Here is a 1,507-nt window from a genome sequence, read left to right as displayed (position 1 = left end):
CCAGGAGGAGCTGTCCAATGTGAACCTCTCCAAGTTCCGCAAGATCCAGCACGAGCTGGAGGAAGCCGAGGAGCGGGCTGACATTGCAGAGTCACAGGTCAACAAGCTCCGAGCCAAGAGCCGGGAAATCAGCAAGAAGGCAGAAAGTGAAGAGTAAATGCCTCCAGTGCTGTAAAGTGAGAGAATTGCACAAAATGTGACATTCTATCACTTTTATTCTGTAATCACTGCTTTGTCCTTCATTAATCTGTAGATGAGTAATGCCTACATAATAAAAACTGTAGAGCTTATGCCATGTAAATAATGAGAAGTTGAGTGTTGCATTTTAATCATTACCCTGAATTCTATTAAGGATTACATTTTTCGTTGCTAATTTTAAATTTATTTATTCAATTAAAAATCTTGTTTCAGGTATTTTCAAAGTTTTTCAGCCACTTTTAAAGTGGTCTGATCAGACATCCTGCTTTGTTCTCACCAGGAAATTTAAACTAATACTTCTTTTGCTGAGAAAATAATTTTTTCTCTGAAGCGAAATGTAATTATCCCTTATATCTGTTGCTTGGAATGTAATAGATATTACCTTAAGTGTTCTGTCCAAACAATAAGAACTTATTACACTTTCCTTCCTACTCCCACTTAGTCTTTGATTATTCTTTTAAATCTTGTGTCTTCTTTGCAAGATCTTACTTCAAGTTAAATTTCTTCAATCCTTCAAGCCACTTTGGAACATAATTTAGAGGGCATTTATACCTAAAATGAGATCTATTTTCAACTTTTGTTCATGAAAGTGATGTGAAACCAACATTCCCAGGGCAGCATAACCAGTAACCTCATATAGTCAGTTGGTCATCGTCTACATTTTGTTTCCAAAACTACCCTGGATTTTCTAAACTGGTCAGACACCTACCTCCTATGAAGTCTCCAGTGTAATCCTGATAACTTTGCACAACGTGGCCTCACTCAAAATGTGGGTTATCATCCTTTGTGGATATCAGCAAACATCAGAGAAATCCATGGTCACTTCTTAAAAATCACATTGATCATTCAGTGCCGTTTCATGCTAATGCACCCAAGTGATCTGTTAACAAGAACCTGGGTTGCTTTCATCTCCTGGGATGGGTTAGACCATCAGGAACACCTTCCACTAGACCAGGTTGCTCCAAGATTCATCCAGCCTGGCCTTGAACACTTCTAGGGATGGGACAGCCACAGTTTCTTTGGGCACCCTGTGTCAGGTCCTCCCCACCCTTACAGGTGCTTCCTAATATCTAATCTAAACCTACTCTCTTTCAGTTTAAAGCCAATCCCTGTGTCCTGTCCGTCCATCCCTTGTCCCCAGTCCCTCTCCAGCTCTCCTGGAGCCCCTTCAGGCCCTGCAAGGGGCTCTGAGCTCTCCCTGGATCCTTCTCCAGGTGAGCACCCCCAGCTCTCCCAGCCTGGCTCCAGAGCAGAGGGGCTCCAGCCCTTGGAGCATCTCTGTGGCTCCTCTGGGCTCTCCCCAGCAGCT

The 1,507-nt window shown here is 42.7% G+C and overlaps 1 protein-coding gene across 1 annotated transcript in view; it reads left to right on the top strand.

Annotated features, from left to right (window-relative positions):
• The window catches only part of LOC107212294 (myosin-1B-like), a 15,005-nt gene extending 14,695 nt beyond the window's left edge, over positions 1-310 (top strand). Inside the window, exon 26 of the mRNA XM_019008487.2 lies at positions 5-310. Within this exon, the coding sequence (XP_018864032.1) occupies positions 5-157 (153 nt within the window). The 3' untranslated portion in view covers positions 158-310. The remainder of the gene's footprint in view (positions 1-4) is intronic.
• The last annotated feature ends 1,197 nt before the right edge of the window (positions 311-1,507 follow it).

The sequence above is a fragment of the Parus major genome, chromosome 18 (assembly GCF_001522545.3).
Source record: "Parus major isolate Abel chromosome 18, Parus_major1.1, whole genome shotgun sequence".
In the NCBI taxonomy this organism is placed as follows: domain Eukaryota; kingdom Metazoa; phylum Chordata; class Aves; order Passeriformes; family Paridae; genus Parus; species Parus major.
Note: the sequence above shows the minus strand (reverse complement) of the source record. Positions and strands in the feature narration are given on the sequence as shown.